The following is a 23,487-nucleotide window of genomic DNA, read 5'->3' as shown; positions in this document are numbered from 1 at the left end:
CCTCTCCGTAGTTTATCATCCTTAAAAAAACAAAACAAAAAAGCAACAAAAAAACAAAACAAAAACAGTATAAATTTTGTTTTTTCTCACTCCCGACAGTCGTGGTGGATCCATCCCATACCTGGGGTGGTGCACCACTATAGCCGAATGTCCAACCAAAAACCCTCCCCGTTCACCACATCTCCCCCCGACTTCTCTCCACCGTCAACCCCCCCGACGCTCCCACTCCTTCCCTGATCTCCCACAGTTGCCCCCCCCCTTTTCTATCTTTCCCTTTCCCTAAGCCCCGCCCCACCCATCCGATCCCATCTCCCCCCCAAAAAAAAACAGATAATTCCCCCACAAAATCCCTTTTTCTTTGCTATTCATCTTATCATGCTTTGGTACAAGTGCTGGAGGCCGACGACTGGCCCCCGGGACTGCAGCCCTCATCCATCCATTTGTCCAGGCTGCGGCGGCGGGCGTTCATGAAGAAGTTGCTGACGGTGGTGAGCTCCAGGCCCAGCTGCTGGGAGATGGTGAGCTGCATCTCCTTGGACGGCCGCTTGTTCTCCTTGAAGATGGCCAGCAGGGTGCGCCGCTGCAGGTCGGTGAAGACCAGGCGCGACTTCTTTGGTGTGCTGCCTCCTCCTCCTCCTCCTCCTCCTCCTCGCTCCTTGCTCGGGTCCTGCTCCTTCCGCTTGCACGCTGTCGGCGATGTCGAGAGAGATGGAGGGCGCCGCGCCGCGCGCACAGGGCCGAGCGGGGGGAGGAACAAGAGGAGAAGAGAAGTTAGTTAGTTAGTTAGTTTTATTTCAGTCATGGTTTTTTAAAACAAAACAGTTGAACGTACAGAACACCTCAGTCAACAAGATGACTATTTTGGCCACAGTGGTGTAAAGTAACTAAGTACATTTACTCAAGTTCTGTACTTAAGTACATTTGTTAGGTATTTTTTACTTTACTGGAGTATTTCCAATTCTCTGTACTTTTACTTCTACTCCACTACATCTCAGAGGCAAATATTGTACTTTCACTCCACTACAATTATTTGAAAACTTTAGTTACTAGTTACTTTGTAGATTTGGATTATTATTACAAAACATACATTAACCACTTCAGCCCTATATACATTTCTGTCTGTCTGTCTGTCTGTCTCCTACACTGTCACTGATAGTACCATTATGAATCAAATCAGCTACTTTAAATGCCATCAATACAAGTTCAAATGATCAATAACAAAATGAAATAGTATAGTAATAAAAGACAGCCCGTCTTTATTTTATTTTCAAAAATAGCAGATCTACAAGCTCATAGCACGGCACCGAGTGCCGCGCTATGAGCTTGTAGATCTGCTATTTTTGAAAAGTCTTGAACATTTGTGCAAATCTTTGAATATATATTTTTTAAAGCGTACATTTGTAAAATGTTTTGTTCCAGGGGACCCCCAGAAGCAAAGATTTGAGTTACAGATGTTTGCTTTAAAAATATATATATTCAAATAGTTGCACACATTTTCAAAACATTTTTTCTTCAAAAATAGCAGATCTACAAGCTCATAGCGCGGCCCTCGGTGCCAAGGAAATCTAAAGTGACACAGATGCATTCCCGGATTGAATGGGTCTTACTGCTATAGCACACAGCTCCACAATGCGCAAAACTGCCACCTCCAAACGCTTCATTATGTCACAGAGCACTGAAGCACCAGTAGGTGTTGACATGTTGTGTGTGTGGTCCTCACGTGTGAGGGTCAGCATGTTGTTGTGATAAAGCACACAGCTTGTGAACAGGGAAGACAGGTGAGACAAACTCCCAAGCTCAAAACAGACCTTTTGTATCCTTTAGTATTTTCTATGCTTTCTAATGTATGCTATGTGTTCTATGCTATACAATCAATAATGCCCAATATTAATGTGAAAGTAATTTATGATCATGTGACAAAGTGACTCTTACATTTGGTTCCATGTGTACACTACCTCCACTGAGGATTTAACCCATTAAGACCTGAATCCGATTCTACAATGTCTTCTAGATCCCAACAGTAGCTCAATCTTTTTCATGTCAAGGACCCCCAAAATGATATGTATTTGGCCGCCGACTCTCAAAATGTTTTGTTCCAGGGACCCCCCAGAAGCAAAGAATAGAGTTAAAGAAAGAATTCTCCTTAAATAATATATATTCAAAGATTTGCACACATTTTCACGATTTTTCAAAAATAGAAGATCTACAAGCTCGTAGCACGGCACTCTGTGCCGCGCTATGAGCTTGTATATCTGCTATTTTTGAATAGCCAAAGTGTAAAATAATGTTTTTTTTTGCTCAAATGAAAAAGTGACACAGATGCGTTCCAGGTTCTTCTTAATGGGTTAAAATACATGCATTTTTGTTAGGGGACCCTTGAGGGAACCCCCTCAAGGGCCCCTGGAGGGTCCCCGGACCCCCACTTTGACAACCACTAGCTTTACACCACTGTCTGTGTTTATGAGAGCCATCTGTTAAAACAAACAAGTGCTCTTTTGATGGGGCCTGGCTGCTGCTGCCGCTGTTATGTCTCAGCCAGTCAACGCGCCGGGCAGCGAGTCTGCGCTGCGTTTGATTTGATTACCGCCCTGAATTAAGTATGCACAACTCAGACCCCGCCCGATCGATGGGAATCAGGTTAAGAACTCAATCGAGTACAAAACTATTATGTAAGAGGAAACTATCCCGGAGCCCCCGCCGTAAACACACACACACACACGCACACGCACACACGTGCGCACACACGCACAGACGCACACACACGCACGCAAACAGCTTTTAGTGGCATCGACATATCTCCTCTCCTCTCAGCTTCTTATCAAAGCGTTTAAGTGACACAGAAGACAGATAGGACGGCCGACTAAAAGATAATTTATTTTGCATTATTCTCTGCATGTTCATATTATGGCCATTAGTACACTTTGTAGAACATATTCTAGAACAGTGGCTTTCAACCTATTTCTATTGCCAAGGACCCCTAAATTGAAATACACTTGGCCGCGGACCCCAATCTAGACAATGTTTTGTGCCAGGGACCCCCCAGAAGCAAAGATTTGAGATAAAAATGTTCGCTTTCAAAATATATATTCAAAGATATGCACACATTTTCAAGATTTTTCAAAAATCTAGAGCTTGTAGATCTGCTATTTTTAAATAGCCAAAGCTAAGTGTTTAAAATGATTGTGACGCTATGTTTTAACTAATTTAGCTGGGGACCCCCTAGTCTAAGGACCCCTTGTTGATCCCCCTCTGAGAACCACTGTTCTAGAACATCTAACCCAAAATGTCCTGCTGGTTGATCCCTAGAACAGAAATAGGATTTGATTTTAAATGAGGGATAAAGGCTGATACTTTACCCCACAATACAGACACCAGTTAGTTAGGCCTGTATCACATCAGCTTAGGACACTTCCATTGTATAATATGATCAGCACACTTGTAAAAGCGAGGTGTCATTTTGAGTATATCTCTGTTTGTAGTATCCTAACTTCACCAAGCAATATGTCAGCAACACAATGTATTGAGTGAACATACTCAACATCTACTGTATGTTGTTATTTTGCCCCACGCACAGTTTAATCTTTAACCCATCTTTGACCGGTAGCACATCTGTTTCATTTTAGATTTCTTTGGGCTATTAAAAGATAGCAGATATACAAGCTCACCGAGTGCCACGCTAGCCTGTAGATCTGCTATTTTTTTTTAAACGTGAAAATGTGTGCAAATCATCGAATCATTTTTAAAGTGAACATTTGTAACTCAAATATTTGCTTCTGGGGATTCTACAAATGTCTTCTAAATCCTAACAGCTTTTTTTTCATGTATGTTGCTATAATATCAGTGGTCCTCAAACCCTTTTCATGTCAAGGACCACCCAAAATACTATGCATTTGGCCGCAGACCCCCATCTATGTTGTTCCAGGGACCCCCAGAAGCAAAGATTTGAGTAAAAGAAAATCGCTTTAATATATATATTCAAAGATTTGCACACATTTTCGCGATAAAAAAAAGCAGATCTACAAGCTCATAACGTGGCACCAAGTGCCACGTTATGAGCTTGTAGATCGATATTTTTTTTTTATCGTGAAAATGTGTTCACGATAAAACTTGGGATATTCAAAAATGTCTGCTATTTTTGAATAGCCAAAGTATGAAGTATATTTCTAGCTCTGACCAGCTGCAGTGTACTGTCGCTGTCCATGGTACTGATGGATGGGCTAGTGGTAATGCTATCTTTTTTATTCGTACATTTTAAGACATAACCATATGAACCCTAGCACCCCTATTCTAGGTGTCAAAACATAGCAGATCTACAGTACAAACCCACAAGCTTGTAAGTGCCTGTGCTTAAACACGAGAAGCAGGAGTTTTAGCTTATTCTGTGTTTGAGTCACAGATTCCTAATATGTGCATCACATTTCTCTACTGCAGTGGTTCTCAAACTTTCGTGTGTCAAGGACCCCCAAAATAATATGTATTTGGCCGCGGACCCCCTCATCTCAAAATATTTTGTTCCAGTGACCCCCACAGAAGCAAAGATTTTAGTTTCAAATGTTCGCTTTAAAATATATATATATTCGAAGATTTGCACAATTTTTTTTCAAAAATAGCAGATCTACAAGCTCATAGTGCGGCACTCGGTGCCCCGCTATGACCTTGTATATCTGCTATTTTTGAATAGCCAAACTGTAAAATATGGTTAAAGTGGTTAAAATGATTGTGACACTATATTCAAAACAAATTTTGTTGGGCCCCCCTGGTACCCCTCCAAGGACCCCCGGGGGTCCCCGGACCCCACTTTGAGAACCACTGCTCTACTGTACGTGCACTGACACATTTATAACATGACTCTTTCCCTTCCACGCCCATGGGCAGTCTAGCTGCAGTTACATCTTGTTGCCAAATGGGGGCACAGTTGCCCTCTGAATGCATAATGGGGCCTGTCAAAACACTTCTTTGAAAGAGAATTGGGTCCATTTGGTTACATGTGTACACTCTCAGAGTTACAAAGGGATAAATGAACTCAGGGGGGTTTAACTGTGTATATCTAAAACATACAGTGGTGTAAAATACCTACTTACTGTAGGTATTTTTTACTTTTCTGGAGTATTTCCAATTTTCTGTGCTTGTACTTTTACTCCACTACAATTATTTGAAAACTTTAGTTACTAGTTACTTTATAGATTTTGATTATTATTACAAAACCACTTCAGCCCTATATGCATTTCGGCCATTTGAAAATAGCCGATCTACAAGCTCACAATGGGTCATAACATCCATGGTTATAACATCCATAGTGTATAATATAATACCTGAAATATCTGGCTATATGAGCCTGGTTTTATAGACTAATGTGCCTGACCCCGTGGACCCCTGTGGACCCCTGTTGACCCCTGTGGACCCCTGTGTTTACCATACTGTAAACAGCAGATCAGATGTGATCTCATCAGTGACGTGACAGCAAATCATTCACAGTAACTCAAAGGTCTCATTTCTTGCAACACAGCAAGGACCCTGGCAGGTGGAGAGATAATATTGGCAATAGACAATGATGACAATAATAATAATACAACTGCCGTTGTTGCATTGCGACGCGTTGTGAGCTTGTAGATCTGCTATTTTCTCCACTACATCTCAGAGGCAAATATTGTACTATTATTTTTAAACTGTAGTTACTAGTTACTTTGCAGACATACATTATTATATTATAAAACATACATTAACCAATTTAGCCCTATTTTATACCTAGGCTATTTGAAAATAGCCGATCTACAAGCTCACATCGCGACGCATTGTCAGCTTGTAGATCTGCTATTTTCAAACGTTTTAGTACTTTTACTTTTGGTACTTTAAGTATATTTTGATGCCAATACTTTTGTGCTTTTACGCGTAACATTTTGAACACAGGCTTTTTTTTTACTTGTAACAGAGTATTTTTTTATATTGTGGTATTGCTACTTTTTACTTAAGTAATGTATCCGAGTACCTCTTCCACCACTGTATAGACAGGTAGATGGATACCGCATTGTCTTCTCCTGCTCATTGGAGCAATGCGTCAACGGGGAGCCATATTGGTTATGATGGCAAAACCCTGGCTCCCCCTAATGCCCCATGTAATGTAATGTAATGTCTATGGGAGCAGGAGGAAGGTCTCTCCACAATTGAAATCATCACAACTCGCTGAATTCTCAACCGATGTACAAGCAGTTTGGTTTAGAAATGTTATTGTATGTTATTGCATGTAGTTATGTTATTGTACAGGATACTCGTTTAACCCATTAAGACCAGGAACACATCTGTGTAACCACTTAAACCATTATTCAAAAATATTGAAAACACTTTTTTTTTTTTAAATCATGAACATTTGTGCAAATCTTTGAATATATATATATATATTTTTTTTAAAGCAAACATTTGTAACTCAAATCTTTGCTTCCTGGGGGGTCCCTGGAACAGGGGGTCCGCGGCCAAATACATATCTAAAAATGTTTTCTAAATCCTAACAGTATGTTGCTATAATATCAGTCGTGCTCCAACCTTTCCATGTCAAGGACCCCCAAAATGATTTGTATTTGGCCGCGCACCCCCATCTCAAAATATGTTGTTCCAGGTACCCCCAGAAGCACAGATCAGAGTTAAAAATGTTCACTTTAAAACACACATTTTCACGATTTTCCCCCAAAATTGCAGATCTACAAGCTTGTAGTGCGGCACTCTAAGCCGTTTTAGTCTCAGGCACCTACAGTATATTGGACTGCAAGGCATATTTCTGGCAGTGGAGTTTATGATGGCAAGCTGCCCTGTGTAACATGGGAAGGTGTTGACGTGTGGCCAACGAGCCGTCTACCTATTTATGTCTATGGGGGTTCATGTGGTTAAATTTGTCTGAACTGTTGACCTAAATTACTTGCAGAAATACCAATTCTCTCGCACACTTTCGCTCTCTCTCTCTCTCTCTCTCTCTCTCTCTCTCTCTGTCTCTCTCTCTCTCTCTCTCTCTGTGTGTCTCTCTCTCTGTCTCTCTCTCTCTCTCTCTCTCTCTCAATATTGCTTACTGTGGTCAAAAGATGGAGGTACAGCAATTTACTTCAAATGAGAAAAAGGTGCAGACACATCTACGTGTAAAAGGGCAGAATCAAGATCACCCAAGCAGAGACACACACACACACACACACACACACACACACACACACACACACACACACACACACACACACACACACACACACACACACACACACACACACACACACACACCAAGGGTTACAGCGTAGAGATCCCAAACGCAATGATATTACTCTTGGGTGGGGGGGTGTTTGCAGCGTTCAGGAGGAGATGGTGGGAACGAAACTGAGAGGAAGGGGGGTGGGGGTTGGATTCTTTAAGGCTAAAGCTCAATCAATTCCATCAATAAGGCAGGTTGGTTCCCCTGCCTTTCATCACACTGCAAAATCCTGAGTGTTCTCCAAGAGCTAGTGTACAAATGGATCCTCAGTGTTTTCCTCTGTGTGTCTGTCTGTCTGTCGTCTGTCTGTCTGGCTGGCTGTCTGTCACTATAAGAATCCAACCATAAAAAATATCAGAGACGATAAATGAGAATTTATTTGTCTCCATCTCTCTCCCTCTTCCCCTCTCTCCTTTTCTCTCTTTCTCTTCCTGTGTCTCATACAGACACACACGCGCACGCGCACGCACACGCACGCACGCACGTTTTGGTGGTGAACTATCCCTTTAACGTCATCTTCATTACTCCTCAATTTCTCAAAGACATTTCTCATCATTATCACCTCCACGATCATCATCACCATAACCTCATCATGATTCAACTAACACTACCATAGTACTGTACATCATTATCATCATCATCATCATCATCACTGTATCATTCAATAAACATTGTTATCATCACTATAATGGTCATTATCAGCACAATGACCTGCAAACAGCATAATCATTATCTTTGAACTCAGTAAACACTTTTGTGTACGAGGAACAGTGAAAATAGCCGGCCTACAAGCCCACAGTGTGGAACAATGGGATGCTAATTATCAATTATACAAATCATTTATTTGTGTGGCGCTTTTCTCCAAAAAACAACGGTTACAGAGTGCTTTACAGTACGAGGTGAAATAGCAGCATGATAACCATAGGAGATTAAACTATACAACACAGGATCAGTGAATAACATAATATAATGTTGCCTCTTATCTCCATATCTTTTTGCGTTGTCTTAAATTAATGCCCTACTTGATCATACTACAGCGTCACACAAAAGTATCAACAGTAGCAGATCTACAAGCTCGAAAACGCAGCGCCAAGCGGCACGTTTTGAGCTTGTAGATCTGCTGCTTTTTGTTTGAGTTTTAAATCCTGAAAAGTAACGGTTTTGGACACGACAGAGTTTCCACCCGACAGAGACGATAAAACAAAACACCACAGATCACCCCACAGCCTTCCAAAACACATCTGCCGACACCAGCTGGCACCCCCCCCCCATAGAGAGAGCACCACCACCATATTCCGGTGCAGGCCTTAAGCCCTGGAAGTGCTCCCCCCCACAGAGTGCAGTGTTGCCATGTCCGCTTATTATAAGTGACTTTGGGCCAGTGTTGATTTCGTCGACTAAAACTATGACGAAAAATGTTTGTCGACTACCTTTTTTCACTGACGAAAACTAAACAAAAATTAAATGTAAACTAAGCTACGATGACTAAAACTAAGACTAAATATATTGACAATTTCGTCAACAAATAAAAAACAAACTAAAATGTTAGGGATGGTGCTGCGCTCGGAATATAGCAGATCTACAAGCTGTGACACGTCACGTTGTGAGCTTGTAGATCTGCTATTTTCAGCATGCAACCAAGTGTAAAATCAGCCATTACGACGGAATCAAGGCACCGCCAAAATACATTTTAGTCGACTAAACCAACTGTAGATCAACTGTAGATCTTATGATATTTATTCGACTAAAACTAGACTAAAACTAAAACTTTTCAGATGACTAAAATATGACTAAAACTAAAATTACATTTTATTCAAAAGACTATGACTACAACTGAATCAAAATTTGCTGTCAAAATCAACACTGCTTTGGGCTTTGGACAAATGTTGTTCTGTGGGGTCTGTAGTTATTCTCCATTTATCAAATGGAATATAGAATAACTACTGACCCCCCACGCACGGAACAACGTACCCCGCCCTCCCCTACAACCGTACCACAGTCATCTCTCAACCGTTTTCCAAAGAGCAGATATTCCATCAAAAAAAGAAACACTAGACAAAATAACTCTTTCAACAAAACACTTTTCTCAATTGCCTCTTTATCTCTGCCTGTGACTCCAAGGTTACTGAACAATGACTGGTGAGAGAGAGAGAGAGACACAGAGAGAGAGACAGAGAGAGAAAGAGAGAGGGAGAAAGTTGGAGAGAGAGCGACAGTCACATAAACCCATAAGCTGTGATCATCGGTGTTGCCATGTCCGCTTATTATAAGCGACTTTGGGCTTCTTTTTCTGTAAAGTCGCTTGTAACCAATATTTGGTTAGTTGTGGGTTGCGTTTTTTTGTTGGTCTTGTGTCTAAAGTGTAGTTGCTTATTTGGGCTTGTTTCCTGATGTTGTTTAAACCAGTGGTTCTGAAACATTTTAGTATGAACTTTAGTATGAACTTCCCACTGATGTTAGGACAGCAGAGTCACTGCCCATATTTCGCCGCAGGCTGAAAACCCACGTCTTCAGGAAACACTACCCTTCCTCTCTGCCTGGCCTACTTGTTGTTAACTAGTTGTACGAACGCTTGTTTTCTATTGTTGTATTGTTTATTGGATCTTGTTTAGTCGATACACTTATTTGTTTTAGCTCCTGCTCATTTGATTGATTTGTCTCATCTGTTTAGGGAAATAGGTAGCAGATATATTGCACTTTTACCTTAGCGCTAGGTATACTCTTGGTTGCTTGTTTTTGCAGAAAATGCACTTAAGACTTCTGGTGATTAGTAGTTTTCGCTCCCTACCTATGTTGAATGCACTTATTGTAAGTCGCTTTGGATAAAAGCGTCTGCTAAATGACTGTAATGTAATGTAATGTAATGTATGTATTTGTCCCTAAAACCCCCATCTGAAAATGTCTATGTTGTGCCCAGGGAGCCCCGTACCAGATTTGTGTTGTTAGAATGTTTAAAAAATCTTCCTAAATAAATATTCAACATTTTCTTTCAAGATTTTTTTTAAATAGCAGATCTATGCGACGCGTTGTGAGCTTGTAGATCAGCTATTTTCAAATAGCCAATGTACAGTATATAGGTTTAAAGAAGTGCTCATGTGGCCTATACAGTCGCTTCTTTTGGGCTTGTTTTCATAGACCTGGATGCTTATTTCACTGGTTCTCAAAGTGATGTCCGGGGACCCCCAGGGGTCCTTGGGGGGGTTCCATGGGGTCCTCAGCAAAATGTGTTAATATAGCATCACAATAATTTTAACCACTTTAGCCTTTTATACTTTGGCTATTCAAAAATAGCAGATATACAAGCTCATAGCGCGGCACCGAGTGCCGCGCTATGAGCTTGTAGATCTGCTATTTTTTTTTAAATCGTGAAAATTTGTGCAAACCTTTGAATATATATATTTTTAAAGTGAACATTTGTAACTCAAATCTTTGCTTCTGGGGGGGGGTCCCTGGAACAACACATTTTGGGTCCGTGGCCGAATACATATAATTTTGGGGGTCCTTGACATGAAAAAGTTTGAGAACCACTGGCTTATTTCTCACGTGACGTCCACAGAGAGAGAGACTCACCGGTGAACACAGACACACTTCCCTGGCGTCTGGTGGGAGAGGACAATGCTGCCTCACACAGTCAGACAGGCTTTTGTCAAAAGACACTTAAAGACATGGGCTTAAAAGCGCTAACCACACACTGTGGGGCTGGAGCGAGACATGAACTGGAAACACTGCTCTCTGAGTGTGTGTGTGTGTGCGTGCGTGTGCATGAGCGCATGAGCGTGTGCATGCGTGAATGCGTGCGTGTGTAAGCATCTGAATCTAGACGTACATTTGCACACTATCAGTTTTAACCCATTGAGACCTGAAGCCGATTCTACATGTCTCCTAAATCTCAACAGTTTTCTGAAAAACGTATGTTTCTATATCAGTGGTGCTCAATCTTTTTCATGTCAAGGACCCCCAAAATGATATGTATTTGGCCGCGGACCCCCATCAAAATATTTTGTTCCAAGGACCCCCCAGAAGCAAAGATTTGAGTTAAATGTTCGCTTTAAAAATATATATATTCAGAAGATTTGCACACATTTTCACGATTTTTCAAAAATAGCAGATCTACAAGCTCGTAGCGCGGCACTCGGTGCCGCGCTATGAGCTTGTATATCTGCTATTTTTGAATAGCCCAAAGTGTAAAATAATGCTTTTTAAAATCTAAATGACACAGTTCCAGGTCTTAATGGGTTAAATGGCGCCTTCGTCCTATTCCTCCCGGTCAACACCCCGGAGTACGTGCAGCGACAACACGGACCGAACACGGTCAGTTGTGTGCGTTATAGACGCTTGGCTTGACCAACCTGGATGCATTCGAACCCCAACACGGTGGGCAGCAGGTGGACTGTTACTTCACCCCTGCGTCACCCGAGCACCCGGCTATAATCTACCTTGAAATTGCATACAGTACTTGACTTGTAAATCTAGCATTGAGTTGACATGGCAACGCGCACCTGGAAACGTTGATCCTATGCAATGTGTTTTTTTTTTTGCGTTTCGTTTCTCTTGTTGGGAAACATCAACCTTCAACATATCATGTGGTTTGCAGAGACACTGCCAACGTTTTTAGCTGGCGACGACTAGGCTTTCTCTCTCTCTCTCTCTCTCCTTGTCTCTGTCAACCTTTATGTTTCCTTCTCCCACGCCATTCTTTCTGTCTCCCCCCCCCCCCCCCCCCCCCCCCCCCCCTGCCATCACTAGCTCTTACAGTAATGCTTGGTATCCATTGCACACAGAGTGGAGCGCTGGTAGTAATGTTAGCTTCAACGTACATCTCTGTGGTCGTTGTGTGGCGCCATGCAGCTCCCCTAAAGATGATTTTAAGGTATTTATGTTTTATTATACAGTAGAGATTAGGAGAGAGAGAACGAGCGAGACAGACAGACAGACAGGCAGGCAAGGAGCAGAGAGACAGGTAGAGAGGAATAGAGAGAGAGAGAGAGTGGAAGAGAGAGAGCAATACCTCAGACAGGTACAGTAGTACTATTATTAACCCATTAAGACCTGGAACGCATCTGTGTCACTTTAGATTTCTTTGGCTATTCAAAAATAGCAGATATACAAGCTCATAGCGCGGCACCGAGTGCCGCGCTATGAGCTTGTATATCTTGTAGATCTGCTATTTTAAAGAAATCTTGACCATTTTATTTTTTTCCAAAAAACTGTTAGGATTTAGAAAACATTTTTAAGAATCGCCTCAGGTCTTAATAGGTTAATTGACCGGGGCCCACCAGGGGTCTACACTAGGTCCCCTCCCTTTCCCCTCTACGCCCTATTTTCGCCGGTGCCTTCCCCATTACCCATTATCTCTGAACTTCTTTGCCATTTTTTTACTATTTTTAAAAACATTTTCAAATAGTTAAATTAGCCGATCTACACCGACACGTTGTGAGCTTGTAGATTGGATATTTTGTCATTTTAATTGTACATTTCCACCCGACAGAGACTAATTCAAACCCTGGTAGTTAGTAGTAGTAGTAGTAAGACCTCACAGGTCCATTTGGTTGTAGACTCTCAGTAAGGTTTTTTTTTTTTACTGTGTACGCTGTTATGAAATAGCAGTCAGCAGTTGATGGGAGCAGCAACAGAATGCTGTGTAGTACAGAGAGGCTCTTTATAGCAGCCAGCCCAGACTGACTAAAACGCTTGATGCAAAACATCTCAGCACTTACACACACACACACACACACACACACGCACACGCGCACACACACGCACGCACACGCACTCGCACACTCGCAGACACGTGCATGCTCGCATGCACACACACGCACAATTACTGGAGTGCTGCTGATTCTGATGAGAGTGCTGATAGCTAAGTGCTAGGTGTGTGTGTGTGTGTGTGTGTGTGTGTGTGTGTGTGTGTGTGTGTGTGTGTGTGTGTGTGTGTGTGTGTGTGTGTGTGTGTGTGTGTGTGTGTGTGTGTGTGTGTGTGTGTGTGTGTGTACACACATGTAGACATGCTTAATGCGCCACCAATGCTTGCTTCCTTCCTCATTTGTGTTGATCACCGGAAATAGAGAGAAACGCCTTTATCACGCATGCGCACACACACGCACGCACGCACGCACGCACACACACACACACACACACACACACACACACACACACACACACACACACACACACACACACACACACACACACACACACACACACACACACACACACACACACACACACAGCGAGCAACAACAATACTGTTGTTTTTTTGCATAAATAAATGAGCGTAGTGAGGAGAAAGAATGTGTTTTAATGTGTGTGTGTGTGTACTTGCACACTGTCCAGGTGGGGACAAAATGTCCTCTCATGATAGTGAAACCAGACAAACGTGACATGTTTGGGTCCCCTTGAGGGAAACGGTCATTTACATGGTTAAGAAAGATTTGTAGAGCAGTCCCTAATACAAGTATTTAGTGTGCGTGTGCGTGTGCGTGTGTGTCCAGAGAGAGAAAGAGGGGCTATCAGTGCATATCTGGATGTCCATACAGTCTGTGGTGACATCAGCGTGCAAAGGTCCACCAGCGTGTACACACACACACACACACACACACACACACACACACACACACACACACACACACACACACACACACACACACACACACACACGTACACACAGATGCAGATCCACTTGTTTACAGTGCAGATGGACGGACCAGTCACAGCCTCTGTAGACTCAGTGATGTCATTGGGGGGGAAATGGCCTCAGAGGAGGTCAGTGTCATTCCACCATGATGCCCCCGTTTATATACTCCGTCAGACCATGGTGTCTCACACAGAAAATAGCTGATCTACAAGCTCACAATGCGTCGTATCGCGACGCATTGTGAGATGTAGTGGAGTAGAAGTAAAAGTATTGGAAGTACAGTACTTGAGTAAAGGTACTTAGTTGCTTCACACCTCTGGGTGTCGCACTCCGAAAATATCCGATATACAAGCTCACACAATGTGTCGCAAATTCTTCTTTTTCGCTTTTTTTCCCTCTTTTGATCTCTCCATCTCTTTTCTCTCCCTCCTTCTCTCTGCTTCTCTCCAGTTCCTTCTCTTCCTCTGTCAATTCTTAACAACAGCAATTTGTCAAAATGTACAAAATCAAAATCTCTCTCTCACTCTCTCTCTCACTCTCTGACCTCTTTTTTTCTGTTTTCTGAATTAAATTGAAATAGATTTATTTTCAGCGAGGGAGGGAGTGTATGACGGCTCTCTACGCTAGTGGTTCTCAACCAGTGGTTCAGGGACCACCAGTGGTCCTTGAGGGGGACCCAGGTGGTCCCCAGCTAAATGATGGAGAGTTGGTAACCAAATGGACCCTTATAGATCTTTAACTCTTAATAGCGTAAAATGAAACCAAATGGACCCTTACGGGTCCATTTGGTTTCATTTTACGCTCTTTAAGAGTTGCATTACTGTTTAACATCTGCATTACTTAATGTACAAGAAGTAACAACGTTTGCCTGTTATCTCTCCTAATGGTACCACATCAATACAACATGGATGGAATTGTGGACAAAATCTTATCCAATGACAACAAAAGTTTTGGGTCTGAGAGGCTAAATCTCATCAAACCGTGGTCTGTGGCTCAAATGCCGAATAAATAATGGACCTTGATATGAAAAAGGTTGAAAAGCACTGCTCTATGGAACATACCCAGTATACTTTACCTGCAGAGACCAGCTCTGTTTTTTAAAAAACATTTTAACTCTGATAAGACTCCTCTCACCGTCCGGTCTGTCTCTCCTACACGGTCTACTTCTCAGCTTTCCTAGTGTCTGTTGTGGTATTAGCAGCAGTAGCATCCCGAGTAGGCTTACTGGCAGCAGTATTACTTTGTACAGTGACTTTAACAATTATAGTGGTGCTAGTAGATCATTTGCTATACAACCTTTTTTGTATAGCACCTATCAAAAGTACAACTATTACTCTGTTACTCTATATTTATGCTACCCTGTCTGTCTGTCTGTCAGTCTCTTCTACCTCACCCTAAATACTTTTTGCATAACTCAGTGTAAATGTTCACAGCTAAACAGCAGCAGCACAGAAAGCATTACTATTAGGTACTGTGCAGCAGTAGCAGGAGCAGTTAGCAGTTGTACCACCAGCAGTAGTAATGGCTTTGTACCAGTAGGCCTAACCACAAAGTATATGGACATCAGTTATACGTCGTTTTTTTTTTTGGCCAGTACTGTTAGGGGAACAGTCTTTGCCCTTTACCCTGAACCACTGTTGACAGTAGTGTAGTCAGAGACATGAGTCACAGAGAAGCACTGTTTGGATAGATAGAGACACACACACACACACACACACACACGCACACGCACGCGCGCGCTAATAAGTGATGAGTTAACTATTAGAAAAATGGGCTCTCGGTTCGTCCTTATCTCTGTGAGTGCGACTCTCTGAAACATCACCAAACCAAAGCCATGTTGCTATACACGCTACTTAACCCATTGAGACCGGGAACGCATCTGTGTCATTTTATAGATGTCTTTGGCTATTCAAAATAGCAGATATACAAGCTCATAGCGCGGCACCGAGTGCAACGCTATGAGCTTGTAGATCTGCTGTTTTTGAATTATTTTTTTGTGAAAATGCGTGAAAATCTTTGAATGGTATATGTACATTTTTATCTAAAAATCTTTGCTTCTGGGGGTCCCTGGAACAACATATTTTGAGATGAGGGGGTCCGTGGACAAATACATATCGTTTTGGGTGGTCCTTGACATGAAAAAGTTCGAGGACCACTGATAGCAACATACGTTTTTTCAAAAGACATTTGTAGAATCCCCAGAGGCAAAGATTTGAGTTAAAAATGTTTGCTTTTAAAAGATATATATACATTCAAAGATTTGCACAAAATGTTAACGATTTTTAAAAGAAATAGCAGATCTACAAGCTTGGGAGCTTGTAGATCTTCTATTTTTGAATAGCCAAAGTATAAAATGATGGTTTAAGTGGTTACACAGATTGCGTTCCCGGTCTTAATGGGCTAACTGGACACCAGGCAAACAAAACACGACAAGACAAGAGACCCAGATCAATACAGTATATTGTAATTTGTGATTGATCAAAAAAGGAGCCTCTGACAACAGAGCGAGAGAGGGAGAGAGAGAGGGAAGGAGAGAGAGAGAGAGAGAGAGAAGGAGAGAGAGAGAGAGAGAGAGAGAGAGAGAGAGAGAGAGAGAGAGAGAGAGAGAGAGAGAGAGAGAGAGAGAGAGAGAGAGAGAGAGAGAGAGAGAGAGAGAGAGAGAGAGAGAGAGAGAGAGAGAGAGAGAGAGAGAGAGAGAGAGAGGAGAGAGAGAGAGAGAGAGAGAGAGAGAGAGAGAGAGAGAGAGAGAGAGAGAGAGCTATATTTGGGCATTGTGACAAGACATTCTGAGTGTTTGACTTCAAACCGCCGTCTCTCTGATTCCATGAAAACAGGTTCGATCGTGTTTCAGGACCGCGACTGTCTCTGCTTCCTGTCGAAACGTTGCACCCGGTGCCTGATTTACACTCTCTGTGTCGCGTGACGGTGTCGCTTTTTTGCCCCGAAAAGAACAGATGTTCGAGATAACAAAGCGTTGTGTGACGGCGTATAATTTCAGCTTAAACCCTCCGAAAACCCTCTATACTTGCATGGCCCCCCTCTTGCTTTTTGCTCAAAGCTAAATATATTTGCAGAAAATAGCCGATCTACAAGCTCTCAGTTGTGAGCTTGTAGATCTGCTATGTTTGCCTGAGAATAGGGACATTCAGGTTCAAATGGTTGAATGCAAAAGAAAAGGCTAATGGTGCTGGACGCACGCACGCACGCACATACACGCACGCACGCACGCACGCACGCACGCACACGCACGCACACACACACACACACACACACACACACGCGCACACACATATGTGTCTAAAAAACAGTACAGACTATGAGAATATTAATCAAGTTATTGCAATATAAAGCCTACTGATTCATACTTTTTACATTTGTGTTGAATGTGTTGATTCAAGTAAAAATTAATAATCAAAATGAAAAGAAAGTTTAAATTAAGTCTGCATATTCTTCTGTTCAATATCATATACAGATGTGCCACTTCAAAACTTCACACGTTACTGTTCTTTCCCTGAAAGTCCCCTGAAAATGCATTTTTTTCCTCCCTTTTCTGCCCTTAAAATGCACTGTTTTGCCCCTGAAAAGAAGTTGTCACTACACACCCCCATTTTTCCCTTCAACAGACATCCATATACATGAGAACAAAAGAATGTGTGTTTAAGAAGGTGTCAGACTCATTATGAGGCGAAAGGTGATTTGACCAGTTGCTCAAATTAATTAGCATCATAAAAGCAGTGATCATCAAAATAATTCAGCATTTTAAATGCCCTTCTTTGTCCCTCTTATTGCCCTGGGAATCCCCTGAAAATTTACTGTCTTGGCGATGGCAGGACATGTGAAGTTTTGAAGTGGCACATCTGTATTCTCTTTTCTTCTCTTTTTAATCCATCATCAGAATGAGGACAATAAAATAAACAATAATTTATAACGACGAGTGAAAGCAATTCTTAAAAATGTAATATCGTTGTGTATTTATGTTACGGTTATACATATCATGTGTTCATGAGCAAAAAAACACCAAGTCATATAAAGGGGATTCTAATTCTGAACTCCTTTTTTGTTGTTATTGTTTTTAAAAGTGACAGTTTTTTACATGTGAGGATTTGACATGATTAGGCTTGGCTGGAAAAATAATTCTTTAGACCATATACGCATCTTTGTCATTTTTTTGGCTATTCAAAAATAGCAGATATACAAGCTCAGAGCTTGTAGATCTGCTAATTTTGAGGGAAAAAAAGAGATTTTGGGGGTCCTTGACAGGAAAAAAAGTTTGAGAACCACCAGTTTAAAAAAAAAAAATTTAGAAGACATTTGAAGAATCCCCAGAAGCAAATATTTGAGTTAAAAAATATATATTCAAAAGATTTGCACAAACGTTCACGATTTTTTTTCAAAAATAGCAGATCTACAAGCTCATAGTGCGGCACTCGGTGCCAAATAAATCTTAAAATTACACACATTCTTTTCCAGTCTAAATGGGTTAAAACAAATATATAATAATTGGCAGTATCTTTAAAAAAGAAAAGAAAAGTGCCTGAAGATTGTTCCAGCCTGTTTGTAGATATTGCCGTTTGATGTAATCAATCCATTAGTGCCTGTAATCTCTTTCACCCTCGTTTGTCTGTCTCTTCAGACGTCATTGTTTTTGTCACCACAATAATCTGTAAACAACTAAAGCTGATCTATATTTCATCATGCGGCGGTGTTGCTCGCTGAAAAGCTTGTCCCCCCCTCTCTCTCTCTCTCTCTCTCTGTCTCTCATTCTGTGTCTCTCTCTCATTGGTTTTTTTTCTCGCTGTCTTACTGTCTCTGTTGTTCTCATTTCCCTGTCTTTCTTTCTTTCTTTCTTTCTTTCTTCTCGGGAACGCATCTGTGTCTATTCAGAAATAGCAGATATACAAGCTCATAGCGCTATGAGCTTGTAGAAGCAAAGATTCGAGTTAAAAATGTTGGCTTTAAAAATATATATATTCAAAGATTTGCACAAATGTTCAAGATTTTTCAAAAATAGCAGATCTAGTTTTTTGTTTTCTCGCTGTCTCACTCTCTCTGTTGTTCTCATGTCCCTGTCTCTCTCTCTCTCTCTCTCTCTCTCTCTCTCTCTCTCTCTCTCTCTCTCCCTCCATCACAGACTGGGGAACCATCTAGATTAAAGGTTTATTATTTGTACAATTGGATCGCTTCCATCCAATATGAAACCTAATCCAATAAAAGACAGATTCCTCCTAATGAATCCGATTACCTGAAGCCAATCAAATTGAGGATGGCCCTCCTCAAACACATCTGTCTATTACAGATCATACGTGTACGTTACGCATCACATCACATCGTAGGAGCATCGCTTTTTAAAGGAAAAGACGGGGGGGGGAGAGATAAAGCTTAATTTTAAGGTGAAGTTGAAGTTATTTCATTTATTGTTTTTTTGTTTGGGTGGTGCCATGTTTCATCTGCACAGCTACGCCTCTTGTGAAGATAATACATTTTGGAAAACACGCACACGTGTGTATGTGTGTACATATATATATATATATACATGTATATGTGTATATATATGTACATGTATATGTATGTATGAAACCTTAATCTAATCTGTCACGATTACAAATTTAAGTTGATGATTAATTGTCACTCAAATAATTGCGATTAACGATTTAATTATGTTTTTGGCATTACACATTGTTACATATGAAGCCTTTGATATGACAAATAACTGAAATATACAAATACATTATTGACATATTTAATAATTTTATACATGTAAACATAACAGAAATAGCCGATCTACAAGCTTACAACGCGTCACGAAGTCACGCGTTGTAAGCTTGTAGATCTGCTATTTCAGCTTTTTTTCGACGCATCGCGTTGTAAGCTTGTAGATCTGCTATTTGTGCTTTTTTTAATATTTGAAAATGTGTGAACATTTTTCAACATGGAAACGATTATGAAGATTATGCTAAAATGATTGCGATTATTTCAAATAATTGCGATTAGACCGTTACCGGTATGTAATAATTGTGACAGGCCTAATCTAATGTTGACTCCATGTAGATGCTTTGTGTCTTTGTGTTGAAACTGTTAAATGCAGAATTAATCAATTGTAGACTTTAAGTTTGGAGATAATGCAACAACAACATGCACAGCAAAATCCTGAGTATCTTCTGTTTACTAAAGAGCTGGAGAAACAGGGGAGACCCCCATGTTTACTGAACGACAACTCTTTGGCATGTCACTGTGTCATACGTACCACGGTGTACAATATAAAGGGCATTCATTTAGGGAAAAACACATGAAAAGATAGAAGGTTTCTGCCTTATACAGCGATGACATGTTCATAAACATATCCACCAGATCTACTGTAGCATGATACTATAAAGTCTCTCTCTCTCTCTCTCTCTCTCTCTCTCTCTCTCTCTCTCTCTCTCTCTCTCTCTCTCTCTCTCTCTCTCTCTCGGGCGGCCCAGCTGCAGTAACAACAGTGTAGCTCTGAATATCACTTGGCGTCCACAGACTTTGTTTGTCACAAGAGCAGCATACTGCTGGGAAGACCCTAGCGCTCTCTCTCTCTCTCTCTGTCTCTCTCTTTCTCGCTGTCTCTCTCTCTGTCTCTCTTTTTCTCTCTGTCTCTCTTTTTCTCTCTCCGATCTTTCTCCCTATCTCTGTCTGTATGTCTGTCTGTTCCTCTCATCTTCTCTCTCCCTCTCTCCCTCTCTACATTCCAACCTTCCTCCTCTCACCCTTTCTCTGCCTTCATCTCCTCTATTCATCTGTCGTTCCTCTCACCTCTCTCCCTCCCTCCTTCCCTCTCCATCACTCTCTCTCTCACCCTTCCCTGAACCCCCCTCCCCCACCCTGTATCTCTCTCCCTTCCCGCCCTCCTCTCTTTCTCTACATCCCCCTCTCTTCCCTCCCTCCCTCCCTCCCTCTTCCTTTCATCTCCATCCTGTCTCTCCTCCACTTGAACCCCAGAGCATCCCTCTATTCTGGGAGGAACCTTTTCCCAAAATAGCCGACGTACAAGCTCACACAACGCTCGTTTTGGCAAGGAGATTAGGTGCAGAGCAGTGGTTTTCAACCGTTTTCTACGACCCCTAATTTGATATACATTTGGCCACGGACGCCCGTCTGAAAATGTTTTGTGCCAGTTGGTGCAAATCTTGGAACGCATCTGTGTCACTTTAGATTTCTTTGGCTATTCAAAAATAGCAGATCTACAAGATATCTGTAGATCTGCTATTTTTGAAAAATAGTGATTTTTAAAAAAATATATTTTTTCAAAAATCTGTTAGGATTTAGATTTTTTAAAGAATCGCCTCAGGTCTTAATGGGTTAAAGCAAAACATTTTCGCTTCTGGGGGTCCCTGGAACCAACATATTTTGAGATGGGGGGCCCCGCGGCCAAATAGGCTACATATAATATTTGGGTTCCTTGACATGAAATAGTCTGAGGACCACTGATATAGCAACAACATACATTTTCTTTTTCAGAAAACTGTTAGGATTTAGAAGACATTTTCTTTTTCCTCCACTGTCTCCTTCCTATTTTTTCTCTTTCTCACCTTCTGTGATTCTCTGTCTCTCTCTCTCTCTCTCTGCCCCCCCCCCCCCCTCCCCCCACCCGTCTGTCTGTCTCTCCTCCCGTCAGCGCTGCCTTCCTGGAACCATGCAGGATCATGTTCACATCAGATCAATGTGATGTGGGTCCACAGCGTTTACGCTCTGGTCCCCTGTATTAATGCTCGTTTAATCTGAGCAAGATTATACCCATTGATCCTCCACACTGTATACTGGACTGTACGTTCTGACTGTACCTCCTACACACCTTACACACACACACTGCTGCTGTTTTCACATACGTTCTGTTTAGACTCTAAACAGAACGTATGTGAAAACAGCAGCAGTGTGTTTTCACATACTCTAAACGAGAGAGAGAGAGAGAGAGAGAGAGAGAGAGAGAGAGAGAGAGAGAGAGAGAGAGAGAGAGAGAGAGAGAGAGAGAGAGAGAGAGAGAGAGAGAGAGAGAGAGAGAGAGAGAGAGAGAGAGAGAGAGAGAGAGAGAGAGAGAGAGAGAGAGAGAGAGAGAGAGAGAGAGAGAGAGAGAGAGAGAGAGAGAGAGAGAGAACGTCTATGTGGACATCCTTTGTCTGTGTGTATCCTGATGATACATGCCTTGAGTGCAGCAAAGATTAGCTTAATCATTGTATAAGAGTCACATATGCACACACACACCCGCACACCCACGCACGCACACACAGATATAGCATATACACACAAACATGGAAGCACACACACACACACACACACACACACACACACACACACACACACACACACACACACACACACACACACTCACTCAAAAGGCAGCGAGAAATTAATCTGTATGATGAAAGGCGGGAAGGAGGACAAATAAAGTATAGTGCATTGTCATCCTGGTCTGTTTGCAGCTGTGTGCTATATAATGTCTCATTATCACCGAGCACTAAACCAATGTCTCATCACCAGAACTGATGTCTCATCATCAATGATAGGTAGCTTGCGAGGTTAGTTCAGGCAGTATGTACTCGAGAGGTTACACACATGCTCATGACTATGTGGCTGTGTACATTGTTATGCAAGACCCATACGTACACTGACGTGGCAATCAGCTGACCAATTGGGCGGGTTATTTAAGCTCACCTAAATCTGCGTTCCTCCGCTGTATCTGTCCCTGGGTTGTTGTCATGTGGCTGTTTGATCCCACCACCACCCCAGCACCACCAGTGGGCTCTGCTATTGGTTCTGTTCCCCATGGGGAGGGGTGTTATTGTATATCTATCTCCCTGCTCTTAATGGTTAATGATGGTTGTCTAAATTTTGCTGAGCAGGGAGAAAAATGTAGCAGAACCTGAACGCCATATTACATCCACACTTGTATTCTCATTCTATAATATTGGTTCAATCTGTTCGTGAGTTATCTGACTGAACTAGTACTAATGTCATCATCGGTACTGGCAGAGCCGTCTGGGAGAAATGCGGGGCCCGGTGCGGAGTTGGCGATTTTTTTGCGGTTTCTGTTGGATATATCCGAGTTTTGGGTGGTTATTTGCGGTTATTTTTGCCCTTAAAACATTAAGTTGGGTGTCATGTTGGGTGTCATGTTAAAAAAAAAATGTTCCCGTTTTTTTGCGAGGCCCCCCGTAGCGCGGGGCCCGGTGCGGCCGCACCGTTCGCACCACCCTTCCTGCGGCTCTGGGTACTGGTACAAGCTGGAATGCTGGTAGGTACTGTATTCAAGCAATACTGCCTATCGCTTTCTAAAGTCCATTTTGGACAAGAAGTCAGCTATGAATTATTAATTAATTAACGTGACGTGGACATTTTAGAAAAGTGTGGACATGATGGCAGGAACATCGACGTCATACACCTAAATCTAAATATTTAAAATCAAGGATCAAATACTCTTTCACAATAATCATGGTATAGGTCAGGGCGTTGTGAGCTTGTAGATCTGCTATTTTTGGCTAAAGTTCTCCTCAGACAAGGGATGCTAGGGTTCAAGTGGTTAATGTAAAAATAAAATAAAAAGATTTGGCAGACCCCCCTGTAGTAACTCTGAGGACCCCCTAGGGGTCCCGGACCTCCTGTTGAA

General features: G+C 41.9%; 1 protein-coding gene across 1 annotated transcript in view; it reads right to left on the bottom strand.

Moving 5' to 3' along the window:
- Positions 1-373: 373 nt before the first annotated feature.
- The window catches only part of LOC311037792 (one cut domain family member 2-like), a gene marked incomplete at both ends in the record, with an annotated part of 40,319 nt that continues 17,205 nt past the window's right edge, over positions 374-23,487 (bottom strand). The window contains one exon of the mRNA XM_084047082.1: positions 374-687. Within this exon, the coding sequence (XP_083903208.1) occupies positions 374-687 (314 nt within the window). The remainder of the gene's footprint in view (positions 688-23,487) is intronic.

The sequence above is a fragment of the Gymnoscopelus microlampas genome (assembly GCF_963454915.1).
Source record: "Gymnoscopelus microlampas genome assembly, chromosome: 21".
Classification (NCBI taxonomy): Eukaryota; Metazoa; Chordata; class Actinopteri; order Myctophiformes; family Myctophidae; genus Gymnoscopelus; species Gymnoscopelus microlampas.
The sequence above is the reverse complement of the archived record's forward strand: the minus strand, read 5'-3'. Positions and strand labels throughout refer to the sequence as shown.